Source organism: Sinohyriopsis cumingii, chromosome 4, assembly GCF_028554795.1.
Source record: "Sinohyriopsis cumingii isolate HCF-2022 chromosome 4, ASM2855479v2, whole genome shotgun sequence".
Lineage (NCBI taxonomy): Eukaryota > Metazoa > Mollusca > Bivalvia > Unionida > Unionidae > Sinohyriopsis > Sinohyriopsis cumingii.
In genome coordinates, this window is record NC_142964.1 from 134,408,341 (window position 1) to 134,430,110 (window position 21,770).

Here is a 21,770-nt window from a genome sequence, read left to right on the forward strand (position 1 = left end):
TTTGTTAATTCTGCAGTAAAATCAAATAATTGTAAAACATTGATGGAGACAGATTTATTTTCTTCATTTGCTTAGTATATTTACAAAACAATCAATCCTTTAAATGTAATCAGTTTTCTTTGAAGTTTTAGCAAAACTATTTTTTTCTGCTACATTTTTCAAAAAGGAAAAAAATTGCCATGGTCTGGTAGATTGTAGTCATTCCCATTCCCAGTTTCAGAGGTGATCGATTGTAGCTAGTCATGTAGCATGACTATTTGGTATATATTCTGCACAGAGTACTAAGGCCAGACATCAGCATAAGTGGAGTATTATATAACAGTGCCTTGTTAGGGTGGTTTGTCAATATGAACAAAGGATTTGTTTATGTAACAATACATTCCAGTGCAATATGATATCCAAGTTTGTGGCGTCCTGTCAAGGTGCTTTGAATTTCTCAACTTCAAACCCAAGACTGTATATACAGTTTTTAGCAGACAAAAAATGTTGTCACCATAAAGTTCTCAGACTTGGACATGAATTAGCCACTTTTGCTTGAATTGCTTGGGAACTTTTGATGTTGAGACAGTAATCAAGCATGGAATCCCTCAGGGATCACCCGTGCAGGTGTATAAACAAATTGTCCTTTTTAGTGCTAAACTAACATTAAAAGAAGTTCATCATTTTAGTAGTGCAGTCATGCTCCTACTGGGTGACACAGGTAGGATGCTCAGCATTTCCTCCATCTCTTACCCGTTCTCCACATGTAATGTGATCAGGTAATGTATTTGAGGAAGAATGTAAATTTTTTAGTTTTGTTTCTCAGTGAATACTTACCAGATCACATTACAAATAATCCCTCTCACCCTTCCCCACCATGCAAGCATCCTTTAAGGTTTCATTCAAGTAAAAATTGGTATATCTGGTAACTGCCAGGTGGGTAGAAAAGGGAGTTCTTTTGCTTCCCTTTGTCTATACACTATATAATATATCAACAGAAAGACTTTTTGCCTTTATGTTAGGACTGGATTCAGAGGTAGTACAGAAAGTTATAATGTAATGTGATCTGGTATTATTGGAGAAACATAATTTACTATAGAATTTGCTTTCTCCACACAAATCATAACTTTTAAAGTTAAGGAAGGAAGTCAAATACATTTTCAGTTTTAATTTGAATAATAAATACATCTAATTTCATGCAGAGTAACAAAGAAGAGAAAGGGGAAGAGGGACAGTCTTTGCGGACCATGTCAAAGGAGCATAACAAGTCTACAATGGAGGAAAAAGGGGGTGAACATGTTGCTTTGCAACCTAAGGTGAACATTGTTCCAAATATGGAAAAGACAAATCTGCCCATACACCTGGAGACAAAACCCAAAAACGCTATTAGCAGGCCTGTAGCCAAAGTGCCACCTAGCCCATCAGTGACACAAAGTCAACCATTCAAGAATGATATGGACAATAACAATGAGGAGACATTTCTGAAGACTATAGGTAGAGTGCAAAGGGATGACACAGGACTAAAAACTGTACATGAAACAGGAGCAAGAACTGTATATGGAACAAGAACCGAGTCAGAAGAAACTTTACCTAAACTTGCAATCCAGCCAAGTGCCATAAATAGAGCTTCTCCTGTCAGAGGGGGATCACAGACAGACTTGAATCAGTATCAAGCTACCATCCAGCCAAGGACTGCAAATAGGACTTCTCCAGTCAGAGAGAGACCACAGACAAACTTGGGTCTGTTTCAGGCTACCAGAAGACCCACTGGCCTCCTGTTTTCTGGGCCATCTCTCATTGCTACGGCTTCCTCTTTGAGAAGTGATACAGTGTCTGCCCATCATGTCCCACTGAGTGAAGACCTATCCTTTCAAGGTATGGTAATGACATGTGAAGATGAAGATCTATATGGAACTGCAGTTTAAATGCATGTTTTGAACCATTCTGGGACTGGTTTGTGAGGTATGATTTGTCAAGTGCACAGTTCATCCCTCAGTTGCACCAGTACATATTTAAAAATGTTTGTGATCTTGAACCTATTTAACAAATTACAAGCACAATGAAACTGTGAACTCTATACTATCAGCTTTTATTATTTAATTCCCAACCCCCACCTTGCTTTGTGGTGAATTTTACTATCAGATTTTAGTAGATATGTAGAATGTGGGGGCAATTTAATTCCGTGTTCTTAGTATACATGACAATGATTGCATTAAATGTGCAATCCATTGATTACATTGAAACTACTCTGGTGGCATAAGTGGTTAGAGCATCCGCCTCATGTGGGAGGTCAGGGTTCGAACCCCAGTTGAGTCATACCAAAGACTTACAAAATTGGTATTAACAGCTGCCTCGCTTGGCTGTCAGCATCAAGAGGCTAGTGTTAGGACTGGTTGGGCTGTTGTCAGGACAGTGTGACTGAGTGAGACATGATGCTACATGACCTTTTGTCAAATTCAATTGTTTGGCCAGCTCTTTGTCATGAATACCCTGAAGGGATGCTGTAATAAAGAAATAATAATGATAATAGTAATGATTTATAAATAGTGAAGGGATGCTGTAATAAAGAAATAATAATGATAATAATAATGATTTATAAATAGTGAAGGGATGCTGTAATAAAGAAATAATAATGATTTATAAATAGTGAAGGGATGCTGTAATAAAGAAATAATAATGATAATAGTAATGATTTATAAATAGTGAAGGGATGCTGTAATAAAGAAATAATAATGATAATAATAATGATTTATAAATAGTGAAGGGATGCTGTAATAAAGAAATAATAATGATAATAGTAATGATTTATAAATAGTGAAGGGATGCTGTAATAAAGAAATAATAATGATAATAGTAATGATTTATAAATAGTGAAGGGATGCTGTAATAAAGAAATAATAATGATAATAGTAATGATTTATAAATAGTGAAGGGATGCTGTAATAAAGAAATAATAATGATAATAGTAATGATTTATAAATAGTGAAGGGATGCTGTAATAAAGAAATAATAATGATAATAGTAATGATTTATAAATAGTGAAGGGATGCTGTAATAAAGAAATAATAATGATAATAGTAATGATTTATAAATAGTGAAGGGATGCTGTAATAAAGAAATAATAATGATAATAGTAATGATTTATAAATAGTGAAGGGATGCTGTAATAAAGAAATAATAATGATAATAGTAATGATTTATAAATAGTGAAGGGATGCTGTAATAAAGAAATAATAATGATAATAGTAATGATTTATAAATAGTGAAGGGATGCTGTAATAAAGAAATAATGATGATAATAATAATGATTTATAAATAGTGAAGGGATGCTGTAATAAAGAAATAATAATAATAATAGTAATAATAATAATTTATGAATAATAATAATAAAGTATATAAATAATAATAATTTAATACTAAATATTAATATTATTAAAGGACTTTATGTAAACTTTGTGAGTAATTAGGTAAAATTTACACGTCGATAAATACCCAACCATGATCATTTAATCCTTATAATTCACTTACTTTCTAACATTAGAGCCACAGATTTAACCAACAGAACATTCACTTTTATGTACATCAAAGTTTTCTTTCATTAGCCTCTTAACTGCAATATAACACATAGCCCTATCTTCGCTAGCCAAGATTCATAGATTCTTTATACAGTGATACAGGGTAGAATGTCATAATGGGACATGCCAGTGATATACTGTTATGATCATTATTTTAATATATAAAAAATAGTTTCTGCGGTTAAACTATGAACATTCCCTTTTTTGAAAATTACGCTTGCATATGACACGTTGTTATAGCAACGTCGTTGTTACTTTCTATGCATTTTGAACTTTCAAAAGCAAAATCGTATCCATTTTTAGTGACATCCATTGTTTGACATATGACCCTAACCATTAATAACCGCTGCTGTAACATGTTGTCGAGGTGAAATGTAATAATTTCCGAAGATTGGCTTCTAAAGCCTGCCATATGCCTTCTTCGGCAAAAGGGGTAAGTGTTGGAGTGTAGGAAGGTCTGTGCAATTACATTGTTTTAACTTCTAATGATCGATTTTAAGCTGTGGCTTGTCATTTTTGATGGGAAATCACAGGAGTGGGTGGGTGGGAAGGGTGTAAGGCATTGATATGGATAAAACTTCACATCCGATGATCTGGTCACAGGGAACCAAAAGTAGTCCGCAGAATTTGTCGATGTGTAAAAAAATTCCAGATCAGTATCACGTCACCGTTTACATCCAATCAAAGCGTAGAAAACTGTCAATTTATAAAAATTGGAATTATTATATAATATACTGTATAATATTAATAATTTTTAAAGCTGACAACTCCATATACTATGTTAAAAGAAAGCATTTAAAGTTTTCTGAGTTTAAAACAAAGTTTGAACAAAGAGTTGATCAGTTATTTTTTAAAAATATGACATTCAAAGATAGCAACCAATTTTGTTGAAGATGTGTTTTAGTAGTTTCTTAACAATCAATAAACTTCTTGAAAAAACAAATCTGAGAATGGAATGGAATACATGAATTTACTTTTGTCTGTCATTTTATGAACATTTCCTTGGTCCATACAGCGGTCTTGCGGACTCTCATATCTTTATATATACAGATGTATGCACACCTTTGAATTCTCATCCAACATTTGCCTATTCGCTCCTGAGTGACATAAAAGCATAACTATTTGATCTTCAGAAAGACTAGAAATTTGTATGACTCCACACTTCTTGGAATAATGCATCTTATGACACTCTGAATTTTGAGAATGATGTCTGATAAAGCAAGATTCCATGACTGTCATGTTTTTTTTTCCGTGAAGTGACACCAACAGATGTTGAGAAGTGAATAGGAACACAAAACAAACAAGACTTTTATAATCGGGGATGATGCAATAATTTGGTATGATGAAATAATTATGAATAATACGATCTGATGCAACCGCCTAAGATCCCATGCTGGGTTTAATGTATGAATAATCTGATTGCATATTCGGAATCTACACAAAAACTTCCAATATAACTAGTGATTTTGAAGGGACTAGCTCATACAGAAGTAATTTTTTCTTGAAATCTTTTTTTTTTTCTTTTTTTCTTTTGCCGCCATAATGGATTTTGAGTTTCATGAATATTTAATTATCCCACACAGGGTTGTAATATACCATCTATATGGTTTTTGGTGTCACAGAATCCAAATTTCACATTAGAGTTGGTCTCCAAGTTATCCAGATTGATTTACCCCAAAACTGACCAAACCCTTTTACAGATAAGCCACAAACTTTGAAAAATCAAAAACAAATCAAGATGATGAGGACCAAGATTTTTTTGGACATGTTGGAGGCATTGAAATGAAGTTTAAATCCCCTCAGTTTCAGATTTTTTGGGAGGTCATGATCTCTTGAATAAGAAGGAAATTTACAAGTTTTTGCTCTGGAACCATCTTTAAGGCACAGAATCTGAAAATCTAATGAAGAATCAGGTCTTTTTAAAGATAAATGATGGAGTATCATCTGTTGCCTCACTACGTGCCCAATATTTCATCGGTATCTATTTGCATGTTGAAGCTGGACTGCTGCAAAATCCTGAAAAAATCGTACATTGCTTGGGTTAGGAGTTTTGTTGCCATATAACGTGGCAACCATGCAAGATAGCTTCAAGTTGATTTTTCAGATCCGTGATCTGCACAAAACATTCTGTAGGACTTGTGATTTTGAGCTGCCTAGCCCAATTAGAAATGTGGAAAAAGATATGTAAAAATTGACCCCAGCTTCATGCTTTCATGAGTTACTGGTGACTCTCAATTTTCAGAAACCTGTATCTCAGTCAGTTTTTGAGCTACGAGCATAATAATTTGGAAGTCTTGATCCCACAACATCTACTTCAAGATATCTTTTTTACAGATTTTTTTTGAGGGGGTTGAATTCCCAACTTTACAAAATCTGGCCCACTCGATATGGAATCACAGTTCTATGAAAACAATATAAACTATGGTAATTTATCAGGAGCTAATGTGTGAATATAAAAATGCTGAATTTACTTTAGATAGGGCAGGGACTGGTTTTTATGTGACCTGTGTTCCAAGTCTGTGCAATTTAATTTTTTGAGAGATTTCATTGTGTAACTTAGTACATTCAAGGCTGATCAAATTTTGTTTTCGACCACTTTTTGAGGATGAGTGGTTTTAGAGAACTCACTTGTCTCACATGCATTCTCACTTGTCCCAAAATTTCTCTTTCAGGTTCAACAAAAGATATTTTAAATAATGTTGAAAACAAAGAAACAATGTACAACATTTTTGTTACTTCAAAAGGCTTATTTTTAATTGTTGCAGCTGTCAAGTTATTTTATATACACTACTTCTTGCTACAATATGATGGCATAAGTACCTGCATGAGCAAGAATGTAAAGCAATGTACATGAGTTTAGACCTTTAACTTCTCACCAGACTCCTTCAATTGACGGAACAAAGTCTCTTGCTCTGAGTCTGTTCTTAATTAACAGAAACTTTTGAACAGTTTTTCTTCTGTAGTGCACACTTTTCATATCAAAAAATAGTTTTTCATATTGGGTAATGGTGTAGGCTGTGTTAAAGACAGTTGTCATTTTATTAATTTTTCATTTAATTCTCAGTTAGGTTTAAAATGGCATTTCTTAGTGGAGTCTTAGCAACTTTAACTTCATGGATTGTCTGCACATCCAGGCTAGGGTCATGCATATATTGTGCTACACGGGCTATATGAGGTCCAAAACTTCTAATGAGACTTACTTAATGAAATCCTGAATTTGACAATTCCTTTGACAAATACACTTACTGAATTCCCAGCCATTGCTTGTTTGGGATATTTTTTGCAATAAGACATTGATAATTGTCACGCCAATGTGGCTAAAAATTTATTTTTTCTCTTAGTTGTGTCATATTTGATTTTTTTACTGTCACAGAGTTTGACTTGTGTCTCATTCTTTATAAGGAATAGTTATGTCAGACATGGCGGCAGCCTTACATTTTATACTTCCACTTTCTTGTGAATTTTCCTTCTTTGACTGTTCCTTAGGATCTTCCTTTGTGAAAATTATTTAGGAAAATAATTTTGTCGAATTAAAAAGATCACCTTGTTTAACAACTACTTCTGTTAAAGTGATTATAACGTACATTTTGTCGTTTAAATGCAACCACAGGCTGCTCCTTTAATGTAATTGCTTCACGTCAGATGCAGCAAAACACTATGCAAGTCCATCTGTATAAGAAGAAAAGACTCATTACTATCATTTAATCAGATCATACAGAAAATGGGCACTTAATGTTATAAAAAACCTTTCATAAAATGCATCGACTTTCTGGATTGAAATCAAAGGGTAATGTGTGTTGAGTAAACACGGTATAACTAGGTTGCTTAAAGCACTGCTAATTAGGTCATGCTGGATTTGTTTAAAGTGTTTTGACTGGCTTATAATTTAGTCACTTAGCCCAATGTGCAGTTAACCAGTAATAAAACTTGCACACATGCGACAGTTATCATTGACCACTTTCTGTAGTTTCACAAGATACGAATGAATAAATGGAGGTAGATTCAAGCATTCAGTATGCCCAGAGAGCATGAATGGCCAAATAAAGGTGGATAAATTGATTCAAGCACGAAAATTACCACTTGCCCGACTTGTTTCAAAATAGAAAAAAAGCACTTTGTATCAAACTAGTGCCTAGGAAATTATTGCTTGTCTGACTGGAAAATATGTAGTCCAGGACATCAGGCTATGGGATTTGATCAGCCCTGACATTGAACAGAAAGTCATTAGTATGGGAACAGTTTCAAAGATATATATATATATATATATATATATATATACATTGTCAAAATGCACTTTCAAAATCAAACATGTACTTATAAAACTCCATAAAATGAAGTTAGCTGATTTGCAAAGAAATCCTAATTATGTTATTACACTCAATTTATGTTGGTGAGGAAATGAAATGCAATAAAAATGTGTAAATCCTTTGCTGAAGGAGCTACTTGTATGCAAGAGAAGTAGTATAATTGGATATTAGTATAAAATCATTGTATTAAGTAACAAGGAGAAAAGGCTGGCTTGTTGTTTTAACATTATTGGTCATATCACACTGTGGAAATGGGAGCTAAGTGCATTTCCCAAGGACACACTGAGGCAGCCAACTATGGCTGTCCTAGGCAGGTATCCAACCTGCAACCCTTGGATTATGAACTTATATTTTACCAATGGAGTTACTTTGGCTCCCAAGAAGGAAAGGACAAAATTCAGTATGTCCATTATACTTTGCCTTCTTTCCAATTTTTGTATTGGTCCTAAGAATTTGATTTGTATTTGACACTTTATGGACTAGCACAGTCTGATTTAGTCCCCCTCTTATAAGGCCACCCCTTATAAGGAAAGTAGCCTTTTTAAGAATAGTTATACAGATGTACGTAAAAATCACATGTTAAGTAAGAAAGGCATTAAAAAAATTCAATACCTAATATTTTTCGTATGAAAATCACGAGCACAATCAATATGATAAATTTTTTAATATGTTATTTAAATAATTATGATTAATCATCAAAGATGTTGCAAAACCACCTTGTCAATAAAATTAGGATACATACATATTGCAGTTTCGTTCTCGATTCATTTCAGTTTTTTCACTGATGCTAAATGATGATCTTACTTTAATCTTTTCAGTGTTAAAAATAACCAGTAATAATCTAAGTTACAAATCCTAGCACATAAGGAATAAAGATTATCACATTACTTATTGAGGGAATAATACTAAATTTTCCTCCCACTGATCAGTTCTGGTGAGTAGATTAATAGACTTGTCTGAATTTTCTTTTGCCCATAAATGTGTGAGCTGACGACTTGGACTGATGTTCCACCCAGTATTTGCATACCATTCCTTGACTGGCAAACATTTTCAGCAGAAATTGCATTAACTGACTTTCTTTAAACTCCTGTTTCTTTGCTATCATATCTTGAACCTTTATTGTCTTTCTTTAGAAGCCTGGAATCCACGATGAATCACTTCATAATACAGCAGTAATTCACAATGGTAACATAATTAGGTTTGATTCAGAGCAATTCTATAATATCTTGGTATGTGGTATGGCCATGGTAACAATATTCAGAGGTAACCTATCAGAAAAATCATACTGTGATCATCTCATTAAATTCATGTACAACATAATTTATTGCCAGAAGTCAATCTTCAGTATTCAACTGAACATGACAGTTTGTACAAATAAAACTTAAGCAAAAATGAATAATTTTTTTTTATCATCATGTTAGGTAGAAGATAAAAACACATTTTTTGTTCAAAATTGTTTCTGCTTGCCATTTCTAGTGAGTACAGCTTTAGTTGTACTTGCCTAAGATGTTCTTTTTTTCTTCAAGTTTGTGAGGACCAGTTTTATTCTTTGTCTTGGTACAGATTAAATTTATGTACTTTATCGACATGTTAGAAAAAAAACGACTGTAGAATATAAAAACCAACAATTATTCTCCAGATTTCCATCTGTATATGCTATTATGTGTCCACTCAAAACTGAGTCTTTGCACTAATATGTCTGCTGCTGCTGGCCACAATACATGGAGGGCCAGCCTAGATGGGTACTTTTGAACACAAACTCATCAGCGCCAATGGAGTGTGGCTGCTGGTCAGGATGGAGACTATCTTAGTATGATAAACAAAGCAACAGAGTAATCAATATAGGTGTTTTTCCTATATCAGGTCTTTATCTTGTACCCATATGCAAACTTGTTAGAAATCAGTTGGAATTAAAAATGCTGCAGTGTAACTCCAAAATGGGAGTGTACAAGGTATATTCCTAGGACCACATGCTAACACATTTATGCTTCTATTTATAGACACAAAACTGTTGCAATGTGACATTTAGTTCCATTGAAGGTCAATTCTAGCCCATGTAAACTTTATGAGTTGTGCACCCCTGCCCTATACTGTATATACAGGTACAGATGTACAAGTAGTTGTGTGGGGCAAGTGAGAACCATACAGGAATTAGCATTATGCAGTAGATTAACATGGAGGGTGGTGCAGTGATACAGAGCCAAACTGAAAATCCTGGTCCATAGGATTAACATTGGGGGTAAATACTAACATTGTTAGAAGTGGCTGACCTCACTTAGGGTTATATAGTAACATTGTTAGAAGTGGCTGACCTCACTTGGGGTTACATAGTAACATTGTTACAGTTGACTTAAGTATGTGCCACTGTATGTGCAAATGGGATATTGTAGATTAAAATGGTCCATAGGTTTATCATGGAAATGGTATTGTAGCCTCAAAATGGCCTTGCATAGTTGAAAGTTTATAGCCTCAAATTGGAAATTAACACATGGTTTAAGGCCATATTGCCATGTCCAGGCAAGTCTGTAGTCTAAGAATTTATGGCTTCAAATGGGAAAGCTAATGTTACAGTTTTTATCTTCAATCCAATATACATCTTTACAATCCAGTGCACCATATATACATTATACTTTACATACCAGAGGCCATGTCACCTCTAGTATGTAAAGCTTTGTAGTCTAAGAATTCATAGCCTCAAATGATTTTTTGGCCTCAAAATGGAGATTAACATTATGGCATAGGTTCAGGTCATATTGCCATCTCCATGCAAGTCTTTTGGAGTCTAAGAATTTATGGACCCAAAGAATTTTATAGCCTCAAACAGGAATGCTAAGGTTAACATTTTTATCTACAATCTAACACACACCATGTATACAATCCAGCACCTGCTTTTTGATTGACATACACCCCAGCAATTCAACACCCACCTTTTTTATTATAGTCCAACACACCACATATACTATTCAGCACCAGCCTTTTGATTACCATCCAAAACACACACACTACAATCCTAAAGCACCCCTTACAATCCAGCACCTCTTTTTATTACAATCTAAATACCCCCACTACACTTAAAATGTATAGGAGTTCTATATACACTTCATACCTACATACACATAAATATACTTTACAATCGCACACAAGTAGGCAAGGTTATGGATGTTTATACATATGCTGTACCATCACACACAAACATTCTATATGCAATCAGAAACAAATAGGCAAGGGTATGAGTGTTTATAGACACACTGCTATACCCTCACACATACTATACAGTCACAGGTAGGTAGACACGTATGATTATTTATAGACACATTACTGTAATCTCTTACAAACATACAATAAAATGACACATTAGAGGGATGAGGGGTCTTAAGTTTAAATTGTAAACAGTAAGATTGACATACACAAACATATGAAAATTGGAAATAATTAAAGGTTGACAATGTTGCAGTGTAAGACATGAGATCCAATCATTTGGTACAGCATCATTTTGCCATTGATGCATGCAGCATTTCTTGGGTAAAGTAAATAGTTCCATAATGTTCAAAGAAACATATTTCTACTGACCATTATCCTGATATGTGGAATGTTTTGACCTTCTGCTGCAACAATATTACACAGAAAGTAGCATTGCTTGAACATTCTTTCACAATAATGAAGATAATAATTTCAACACATTTATGTACTAAACTCGAGTAGTTGCTGTTTGACCATCCCACATGAATGGCATCATTAGCTATTGTGAGAAGACAACAAAACAGTCAAATGAATGCAGCAAGAACATTTTCAAACCATGCAATCTAAATAATACCTATATAGTACCAGCCTTCTATTTCAAGTATACATTTTGCTATAACAAGTTTAGAGTGGTATGTTACAGGGGAAGCATTATGTTGTACATTTAAATCATTCTAAAATCAACAGACTCAAACAAGGCATACATTGTTACATTTTACTTATTCTTGTTTTCCTAATCTCATGCTTTGGTTCCAGAACGAGAGTGCAGAACAGGACAGGTCATAGTTATTCTTACTTTGTAAAGCTAAATGCTTGGGGTTTTTTGGGGTGGGTGGGTGGGGGGTGATACATCTAATGTTAGAAATTGTACTCATTACACATTGCATTGGCAAACTAGAACTATCCATACACAAAGCTAATATATCTGACGTGAACAAGCACTAGTAAACTCGAGATTTAATATAATCCATGAATTTTACCCATTGAAGAAAAATTGTTTAAAATTTTTTTAGAGGTAGCATGTTGCTGAAAAACTTCCATTACCTGAGTAACGTTTCATGTAATCATTTTGTCTACTGCCAGTTGTTTTAGAGGTGTCTCCAATACGAAATTATCAATGATTTTTATCTATACTGGCCACAGACCTGTAGAGCTTATGGGATGGTATTTTCCTTCGTCTATTTGCACGAGCTTGTTATTGCTGCTACTAAACTTCATGGAGGATTGCCTTGGAACTTTACACATACATTCATCCCATTATCTAGTTGGGCTTAAATTAATATAGTGCTGCTCAGACATCTAATATGGTCATCACAGTGGCCATCTTGAAAATCTTGTTACTGCTACTCCACCGGAATGGATTTTCATATCAACATGGGGTTTTCACTGAAATACTTCAAATGATGAACAGTTGGTCCTGAATGAAAATGGTGTCAATCTGAGATCACAGTGGCCATCTTGAAAATCTTATAACTGATTCTGCTCCTCCTGAATCGATGGTCATGTTAACTAAAAGACTTTTTATGATGTCTGGTTGGAAGTAAATGAAAACAGTGCTGATCTGACATCCAATATGGCCACCACATCAACCATCATTTAAATATTGCTTTCACAATTCCTCCTGAATGGAAAGTCATAACATCTGGTTTTTGCCATAAGACTGCTTATGATATCTAGTTGGTCTTACATGAAGATGGTGCTTCTCACACATCCAGTATGGCAGCCATGGTAGCTATCTTGAAAATCTTGTCACTACTTCTGAATGATCAAATTTACACTGAAAGACTGTTTATAATGTCTAGTTGACCCTAAATGTAAATGGTGCCAATCTCACCTCCAATATAGCCACCACAATGGCCACCTGGAAAATCTTTTTATCACTACATCATATCAACATTGTGCTTTCACCAGAAGTCTTCTTACTATATCATGTTGGTCCTTATTGGAAATGACGTGCCCCTTATATCTAGTATGGCACCATGGTAACTATATTTAATTTCTTGTTATTGTTATTCCTCCAAAACAAAGTCATATCAGTGTGAGGTTTTCACCTGAAGACTTTTATCATGTCTTCTTGTTCCTAAATTGAAATTGTGCTGATATGATGTCCACTATGACCAACATAGTGGCCATCTTGAAAATCTTGTTATTGCTACTCTTAAATATAAGTCATATGAGATCAGAAGGATTCTTATGGTTTCTAGTTGATTCCAAATAAAAGTAATGCCATAATGATATGGTAACCGTGCTGGCTAGCCAGCTAGCTACTCCTTCTAATGGTATATTAACATGGGGTTTTCACCAACAGACTTCCTATGATACCTAATTTGTCAAAAATGAAAATGGTGTCATTCGTACATAGAGTATAGTTGCTATGTTGGCTGTCTTGAAGAGCATGATTCGATACTCACCCTGAATGTGATCATTTGAAAGAGGATATTGACCAAAAAACTTCTAATGTCTATATGTCTTAGACAAAAAAATTGCCTATCAGCTGATGTGTGAATCTTGTTATCACTTAAGAATGTAAGAGGTTTCAACACTGCATGGAAGAAATTATCTCTTCTTGAACTCTTCAAAATTGTTTTCATCCATTAGAGCATCAGTCCTTTCAGGGGACTTCCATACAGGAACTTGAAATTAAAAAATGCTGTATTTCTCTTTCTTCTAGAAGAACTAGATGGGGAAACCTTTAACGACGGAATACCTCCCAGTTCTGAGGGGTTTGTTCCCAACGCTCAGGTGGACAAAGAAACATGGGATATCGTGGATACAGATAGCTTTGATGGGAGTGATCCTTCCGTATTGGACCCAAATAACCCAAGGAGGAGGGGTAAGAAGACCAACTCCTCATCCACGGACAATAAGAGTTGTACAGTATCATGATCTTTATACAACTGTATTGTTCATGAAGTCTTTCATTTGTGCTTATATATTTTGTGATATTCATGTATGTGTACATATTGTGGAGAACATGTTATTTACAAGTCTCATTAGTTGGAAATAAACTTCAATCAGAATCATTACAAGAAAACTTTCCTGAATATATTATTATATTACATTTATTAATTGTAATTTAAATATTTGCATATTAGGTTGAGTCCAACTGCAAACAATTTATACTCATAATGCACTATCAGATCAGGATCTATGTTGCTTGTTTTACTGATGTTTTCCTAACAAACTGCAGAGACCCGTATCTTCTGGTACAGTATGTGACAGCAGATCTGGCTGTATGCAGTTTGCAGTTGGACTTGACTCACAAGTATGTGTGGCATACTTTTGATTTGCTTTTCTCCTATTGTTTTGCTGCTAATAACATATGCTATACAGTGTATAATATATACACTGTATACTTGCTCTACAGATTTTACTTAATGGGCAATGCTTGGAATACAGCTATTTTCCCCATCATGCTTATTCTTAGCATGGTTCCTACATTGACTTCAAATTATATGGATATTACACTCACTTCCCTTGGGCTGAGATGAGTATACTGGTTCAAAGTTGCACCTGTCGAATGATATTACAATACATGTAATCTTCACGCATTACCCTTGTACGAGAGATTCGGATCAAAATAACTTTGTACATATTTTCCACAATTTTCTAGAGAATATCTAAATGGTAGCAAATATCCAGAATGTTATTTAAGTACATCCAATTATAGGTTTGAAATGTTTTCATTGGTTTTCAGTGCTCAGAATATCTGATAGGCTGATGCTCAAGTGCCCTTCAGAAGCACATGAGCATCAGGCCCAGCAGATCAGGGGCCCATCTTTTATTCTAGGTGAAGTGCCCATCTGGCTTTTGGGGAGGAGAAAATGCAGTTTGACATCGATTGCACTGATGAAATGTAGGATTATAGTTTGAAGTTGTTGAAATGGTTGTAAATTATCAATATTTATCCCCCTTATGGAGATCATCTACATACTGTACATCTGTATAAACTTTGTGTGCAAACATAAATGTAATTCCAGCAGTGATAGTACAAAAACACCATTTTTATGGTTGGCTGCCGCACATATAGTTTTATAATTGAAATTTACTGCTTTTGAAAATTAAAAGATTGTTACAAAAGCTACACCCCTCCCCCAAATGCATTCATTATGCATTCTATCTCTGCATTACAGAAATCAGCCAGAAACAGTCTTTAGGGGACTGGAACTCTTTCAGAAGTGATTGTGACTGGTGAAGTCATACATGATTGTGTGATTGGATTAAGGCTAACATGTGTACATAACTGATTACCTTATTGTTGTAATCTGGAGACTCTAGGCCAAATGTTTTTAGAGGTATCTTAAGCAATAAAGAAATAATAGCTGGTCCATGATAGCTTTTAAGTCTTGAATTAAAACTCAGTTGTCCTTTGTCAGTGGTGAGATAAAAAGGAAAGACCTACCACAAAATTTAACTTTATTTACTTTATTTTTTTCTACTCGTATTTAATGTACAGCAGTTGTATTGTTGAATAACAAATAATAGTAAAAAAGAATAGTACCCTTTTGGGCACATGGAATTTGAGTCATGGCTTTTGATTTTTTTTTTAAAGTTACTGGCCCTGTGACTGAGTCTGAAAAAAATTTCTTTGAGTATTGGAAATAACATTACAGATTCTAACCTGTCATTAACTTAAAAGACATGTTTTTCACTGCTTGTAAGTACTAACACTGGAACCTAAAACAAAATTTCTTACTGGAAACACAAAAGCTTCCTTTCTTGAGCTATGAAAAACATGTCTTCAGTCCTCCTGGTCTCTCTTTGTCCATTTATTATTCAGATACATTACCCAGTCAGAGTAAAACACATGCACAAGTTGTACAGCTTTTCTTTTTAGATTTTGTTATTTTAAAAAAGGTCCATTTATGACATTTAAATTGATACAACATTAGTAAAATAGTTTTTAAATCATGAGGTAATTTGTAAAATCACATTTTCTTCTATTACACTCTCAAACAATCATCATAACAGCACATCAACTTCTCATTGTTTGTCAGCCTCACTTGTTGCACTATTAACATCAGTTCCTCACTTTGATATTCATCCACATTGAGAAATGTAAATTTAGATCATGTCATAAAAGTGAATATGTAATGTAATTGGTGCCTTTAATGGACTGCTTGCATTGATTATAAGAAGGATCCAGTGTATTTGATACAATTGCTTCAGTGATTTGCCTTGCATCATGTAGATTGGATGTACTGTATGTGAAATAGCATAAGTTAGGTTGTACAGTGTTTATAATTACTTTCTTTAAACACTATTATTGTTGATATACAGGTAATAAAACAAATATTTGTAATTTTACATACTTAGCAGTTACTTTGATTGTTTAGTAGTAAATATTTATTTATTCCTGTATAGGATTCCGAACAATATTTCTCTTCATCTTCAAATTTCAGTCAGAATACATTTTTTTCATCTCTCACCTGTTCAGCTATTCCACTTTTGCCCACATCTTCATGCACAATTGCTTTATGATCTGCCTCCTGCCTTCATGCTCTTCCGTTTTTGTGACTTGCTCCCAGCTTCATACTCAGCTGCTCCTGTGATCTGCTCCAGTTTCATGCATAACTGCTCTTGTAAACTGTGACCTACCAACAACTTGTTGCTGAACTCAAATGGTTCTGTGACCTGCCTCCAGCTTCAGTGAATATCTCAAACTTTGTCTTCCAAAAGAGTTTTCAAAATAAGTTTTTTATTATAATTGTAACAATATTATGATTTCTTTCAAATGGGAGAAAGCTTATTATAGTAATATATTATTCAGGGTTTTGATGAATTTCATGTATAATAGTTGCTTCTAGGGCACATGAATACATAAATTGTCAAAATTTGTATGAATTTGTGCACTTGGAGAGCAGTGATTTGTGAGAACTTCCACAAATTAACTTAAATTTGTATATATAAAAATGTACTCTGTGCAGTGTAAATTTTTTATTAAACTGTTAACCCTCAAAGTGCTTGTTGCAATGTAAGTTGTGCCACTGATAGAGGTATTGTAGTGTTTGTCACAACATCAGTCTTTTTTCAGGTAGGCAACTGTTTACATGTCTGGATGTGAATGGTTTTTAAACTAAATTTGATTTTCACATTGGGCATTGCAACATGCATTCTGTCATAGTTTGAACCATGCATCAAGGAAATTTACAAAATGCCTGTTTAAAATTCTAGCTACCTAGAACACCAAAATGGCTGAATCACAACCAGGTTCTTCTTCAGATGATGATTTCATTGGCAAATACTGGCTGATGATAGTGGCAATGACAAAGATTTTTAAAGCTATGAACTATATCAGATTCCTGGAGCTGGAAAACGTTAATGAGGATAACAATGAGTGATTTGAACCCAAAAATGATGCTGAAATATGAGTCCAACATATGTGCTGGATGAACAAAAACAGATGGCATGCGGGTCAGTGCCTCTTTCAGTAGTATTTTGAAATAAAAGGTAGAAAAGGCAGAATACCAGCCCTAAATAATATGCAGACAATTTAAAAGTATATTACAATTTTCATTTCTTGTCTCAAACAATTTATCCCAGTGGGATCTTGTGCTACAAGACTATATAACCCCATATGGTTTCAGATAAACTGAATAAATAATCTAAAATTAAAAGTACATATACGTTTTTATTGAAAATATGTGTCTTAAAATTGACATGAGAGCATTCATCAACTTAAAACCCTAATATAGCATTATGGAGCAGATAAGAAATCTGGCACAAGTCAGTAAAGCACTGATTTATGAAAGTGAAACTTTGGCAGAGCTTATGTTAGGGAAAAATATTATTTTGGAGAAGTATTCAAAAGGTAATACATATGAGTGGTGGAAAACTGTACATAACAACCATAAAGACCAGTTTCCCACTGGCTAAGCTAGCTATATACATGTCCCATCAGACAGACTGTGAAGGTTGACTCTCAGCACAGTACAGTATTCATGCACAGTTAACTCACAGATTAAGCTCAAAAACTATTAACAGATTAATGCTCATTTTGAAAATATTTTATTCAGTAGAGCTCCAAAAGAGTGGAGCAGTAGGAAGAGGAGACATATTGACATGTTAGGTAAATATTGAACGTTAGCTGTTTCTTCCTCCCCCTTCTTTTTTTCTACTCCCCCCCCCCCATATTTTTGTGACATGGAGGAGTTCCCTCCCTTTAGATAAATCTTGGCAGAATCTCTGTAATAGTGGATCTGCTGTTTTGTTTATCACATAATTGAGAACAAAAACTTGATACACATCACAATGCGACATGTCAAACGATATGAAGGGGATTTGAGAATGAGAAGTGTTTTAACATAACCTTGACCATAACAAGTCATTTCCTAGATGAAGGAAAACCAAGTAAATAAAAAAATACATTTTACATGAATGCATCTGTTGGTTCCTTACCAGTTACATTTAACATCAGTACTTCTATTTAGATTTAAATATACATGTACTAATTTTATTCATATACATGTCAAGTATAGAAATAGGTGATATTGCCAGAGAATAACATACCTGCTGTCAGGTATTTCATTAGAAGGTGAATAATCAGAACATATATGGTTTAACAATCTGTTTAAATTTTTTAATGATTAGCAGAGCTTTTATGTGACTTTTGTGTTGATGATAATTGCAGAAAATTTAATTTTGGTAATTGTATCATACTTAGGACAAAAATGCACTTCAATTCTTCAAGATTCATTATATTTTTGCATTGATTAGTTTTGTGTTATCTTGTAGGATATTTAATATCTCTTGTTTATTTTGCATGCATATTGTATTTTTTTTTTACCAATGTAAATATAATGATAATGAGAATGTGTACAGCTCCTTGTACAGTTACTATATATACTCGCTTATAAGTTGAGTCAAACTGCAAACAACAAAGATCCTGATCTGCCAGAGCATAATGTGCCTGCAAGTCAGGGTCATTTTTGTTTGTTTTTCAGATTACTCCAATCAAACTGCAAAGACACAGATCTGCTGGTGCATTATGTGATGGCAGATCTGCAGTTGAATTCAACTCGTAAGCCATTATATATGGTACAAATAAATTAATGATGCTTAGTTGATGTTTTGTTTGTATATATATATATATATATATATATATATATATATATATATATATATATATATATATTATTTTTTGTCTTCATTCTGAGGATAATGACGATTTGTTACGAAATGAAATTTTTGGGGTTTTGCTTTTCTTGTCACATATCTACATGCTTATAAGTCAAGTCCAGCTGCAAACTGCATCGACCCAAATTTGCCATCACATAATGTGCAGGCAGATCAGGCTCTGTGCACTTGGTAAGGAGTAATCAGTAGAACAAACAATGTAGACCCTACTTTTTTGGTGCATTATACACTTGTTCATTAATGTTTGCACAACTTATAAGCATGTAAATACTATATGCTATGATTGACCTGAGAGAATGTAATGAAGCTGGTCAATTTCCTTTGAGGGTAATCACATTGCAAGAATGGATGAGTCTGTTATGAGAAATCCAAGATTAATTTAACATCTAAAAAAATGGAAGTTAAATTTTGCATTATCACTGTTTGCCTTTTTGTGAGGTTGTAAAATTGTTTTGAACAATTTTTATAAACTCTAAGCAGGGAACAGTCCAGAGTGATTTGTTTGTGAACATTCTGTTGTTCTATAGATGGTCAGTAATGTGAAATGACCATTTCAAGGGTTGACAAATGCATGTGTACTGTAGAGCAGGTATTTTTTTTAATGTAAAAATTTTTTTAAAATCTGATGACTTTAATTTTGGTATGTTAAATTTGAGTAATTGTGGATCTCAACAGGTTAAAATATTTAAAGTGGTAAATTTTTATTGGATTTATTAAATGATCTCACTCTTCGAATGCTGAATCGCAAAAATGCACACACTGCAAAAGGGTCCAGCTATATGGTAATCTAATACAAATTATTTTCTTTTACATGCATGTCAAACATCATCGACATGAACATGAACAAGAAAATACACATTTTGTTGTGACACTTTATAAACGATCTTTACTGCATTTCACATTTTGACACAACAGATAAGTACCAAAATTTAACCATTTGAGCTTGTGGCCTGAATGCTAGTTTATAAATGTTTAATATAATTTATATATAGATGTGAAATTTAGCTTGCATGTCTTAATTTGTCTCTGAGAATTGCTACATTTCAGTACACAAGTAAAATCTGGTACATAGCTTAATATTTCTTGATTTTATTAGATTATAGAATGTTTCTGTACTAACTTGTTAAAAATGTTCTGTTTGTTTTGCCTCTGTAAATAACCTTGAAAATAAAAAAGAAAAGTATTGATAAAGATCTCAGTATTTTGCAGTCATGGTTGTATTATTACATACATTATTCAAATGAACCATTTTTTTGCATTATGTCCAACATATATGTATATGGATAAACAGGAAAATTAATTGGCAGCAGTCAGTTTACAGCAGTTAAAAAGCGTTACAGTTTTTTAAATTCAGCACTGTACTTGCCAAGTGAGTTCAGTGTTTTGTAGCATTATAAACAAAAACGTTACAATGCTTGGAGCTGTTTTCTTTATTAGCTTGATAGTTAAAAAATATGGAGATTTTTCTTGCTGTTGTTGTGGGGTTTAACATCATTTTTAAGCACACAATAGGCTATGCATGGCGGCCAGTATAAATGGTGAAGTAAGAATCCGGAAAGAACCACCGACCCACAAGAAGCTACTGGCAAGCTTTCTCACATACCCACCTTGGCCAAATCCTAGATTCGAACTAACACAGATAGAGGTGAGATGGCAGTGATCCATAACGGAGAGCACTTTAGACCACTGGGCCACTCTGGAGATTTTATGCAGCACCCTAGCATTTCGGTAATAGTGTTCCATATGATCAGAATTTTGGGCCAGAATGGAATGATTGCTGTCTCTCACATTTGCATAACAGGGTGGTCTTTTTTATTTTAAGATACATGCTTCTTTAATTACACTTCGTCATTATTTGAATCAAGATCTCAGTTTAAGTGATTTAGTTATATATTTTCTTGAGAACCTAATGCGTTAAAGTTTTATAGAAATTTTTCTTTAGAGCTAAGTTAGGTGTTTAACCAGAATTAAATGGGTTTTGTTCATATCAGAATCATAAAATTAGGTGAATCGTGCACCTATTTGCATATTATCAGCTCAACAGTTGGTCACAGTAATGCATATTTCATGCTACAGTTACTTTGGTCAATTTGCATTCAAGTTTTTTTTCTCAATCTTTATTCACAGAATGGTTATTGAACTTGGTTATGGGATGCATATCAATGATCAACACAACATACTTAAAGTACGTCATTGCAGCCTTCCATATATACTTGCTTTTAAGTTGAGTTAACTGCCTTAGCATAATGCACCAACAGATTAGGGTTTATGTTGTTTGTTCTATTCTCATTCCTTACAAACTGCACAGACCCAGATCTGCTGACACATTATGCGCTAGCACATCTGGATCTGTGCAGTTTGCAGTTGGACTCGTAAGCAAAAATATATGGTATGTTTCATGTTTCACTTACTATTGTCAGTTTTGTTGATAATTAGATATATTATACCATATTCTTTGTAGGGATATGAAACTGATTGAATGCATTTAAATGAGAATTATACAAGAATAATCAGTTATCAATTCATTCTTTAC

At 33.9% G+C, this 21,770-nt stretch overlaps 1 protein-coding gene across 3 annotated transcripts in view; it reads left to right on the top strand.

Annotated features, from left to right (window-relative positions):
• The window catches only part of LOC149802126 (uncharacterized), a 69,276-nt gene extending 48,846 nt beyond the window's left edge, over positions 1-20,430 (top strand). For 2 of the 3 annotated variants that reach the window (XM_089956525.1, XM_089956526.1), the window contains 2 exons: positions 1,182-1,854; positions 13,773-20,430. In XM_089956525.1, coding sequence (XP_089812651.1) covers positions 1,182-1,854; positions 13,773-13,987 — 888 coding nt within the window. In that variant the 3' untranslated portion in view covers positions 13,988-20,430. Of the gene's footprint in view, positions 1-1,181; positions 1,942-13,772 lie in introns of all 3 variants that reach the window. The other variant, XM_089956527.1, reaches the window with a different exon arrangement.
• Positions 20,431-21,770: the final 1,340 nt, after the last annotated feature.